The 816-nt window shown below is 62.1% G+C and overlaps 1 protein-coding gene across 1 annotated transcript in view; it reads right to left on the reverse strand.

Moving 5' to 3' along the window:
* Window positions 1–801, reverse strand: part of LOC104082530 (solute carrier family 22 member 6-A-like) — a gene marked incomplete at both ends in the record, with an annotated part of 1456 nt that extends 655 nt beyond the window's left edge. The window contains 2 exons of the mRNA XM_009585687.1: window positions 378–546; window positions 627–801. Of these exons, the coding sequence (XP_009583982.1) occupies window positions 378–546; window positions 627–801 (344 nt within the window). The remainder of the gene's footprint in view (window positions 1–377; window positions 547–626) is intronic.
* Window positions 802–816: the final 15 nt, after the last annotated feature.

Consider the following 816-nt stretch of genomic DNA (forward strand, 5'->3'; position numbering starts at 1 on the left):
CATCCCTCCATCCCTGCGTCCATCCTACCATCCCTGCGTCCATCCCACCATCTCTCCGTTCATCCCTCCGTCCATCTCTCCATCCCTCCATCCATCCGACCATCTCTCTGTCCATCCACACATCCATCTCTCCATCCCTGCATCCATCCCTCCATCTCTCTGTCCATCCACATGTCCATCCCTCCATCCCTGCATCCATCTCTCCATCCCTGCATCCATCCCTCCATCCACCCACACCTCCATCTCTCCATCCCTCCATCCATCCCACCATCTCTCCATCCATCCACACCTCCATCTCTCCATCCCTGCATCCACCTCTCCATCCCTCCATCCATCCCTCCATCCCTGCCTCCATCCCTCCCCCTTCTCCTCCTCACCAGGAGTAGAGGAAGAAGCAGAAGAAGGGCAGGGAGACGCTGAGCTGCAGCCAGCGCCAGTCGGGGATGGCGTAGGCGATCCCAGCCAGCAGGAACTGCCCAATGGTGTAGCAGTAACCCATGAAGGTCCCCACCAGCGCCCGGGTGCGAGTGGGCATCCACTCCAAAGCTGCCGAGACACACAGAGACGTGGAGCAGACCAGGAGGGGGCCCGGGGCCGGTACCGGGGGGCTAGCGGTGGCCACGTACAGAGGGAGACGCTGTTGAGGATGAGGCCGGAGTAGGCCATGCCGGTGAGGAAGCGGAAGAGGCAGTAGACGGTGAAAGTGGGGGCGAAGGAGGAACACGTCCCCATGGCGCCCATCTGAAGGTAGCACCAGGTGAGCAGCGACCGGCGGCCGAACCTGGGCGGCGAGGAGGAGGAAGAAGGGGCGAGGAG

The sequence above is a fragment of the Fulmarus glacialis genome, unplaced genomic scaffold (genome assembly GCF_000690835.1).
Source record: "Fulmarus glacialis isolate BGI_N327 unplaced genomic scaffold, ASM69083v1 scaffold38399, whole genome shotgun sequence".
Classification (NCBI taxonomy): Eukaryota; Metazoa; Chordata; class Aves; order Procellariiformes; family Procellariidae; genus Fulmarus; species Fulmarus glacialis.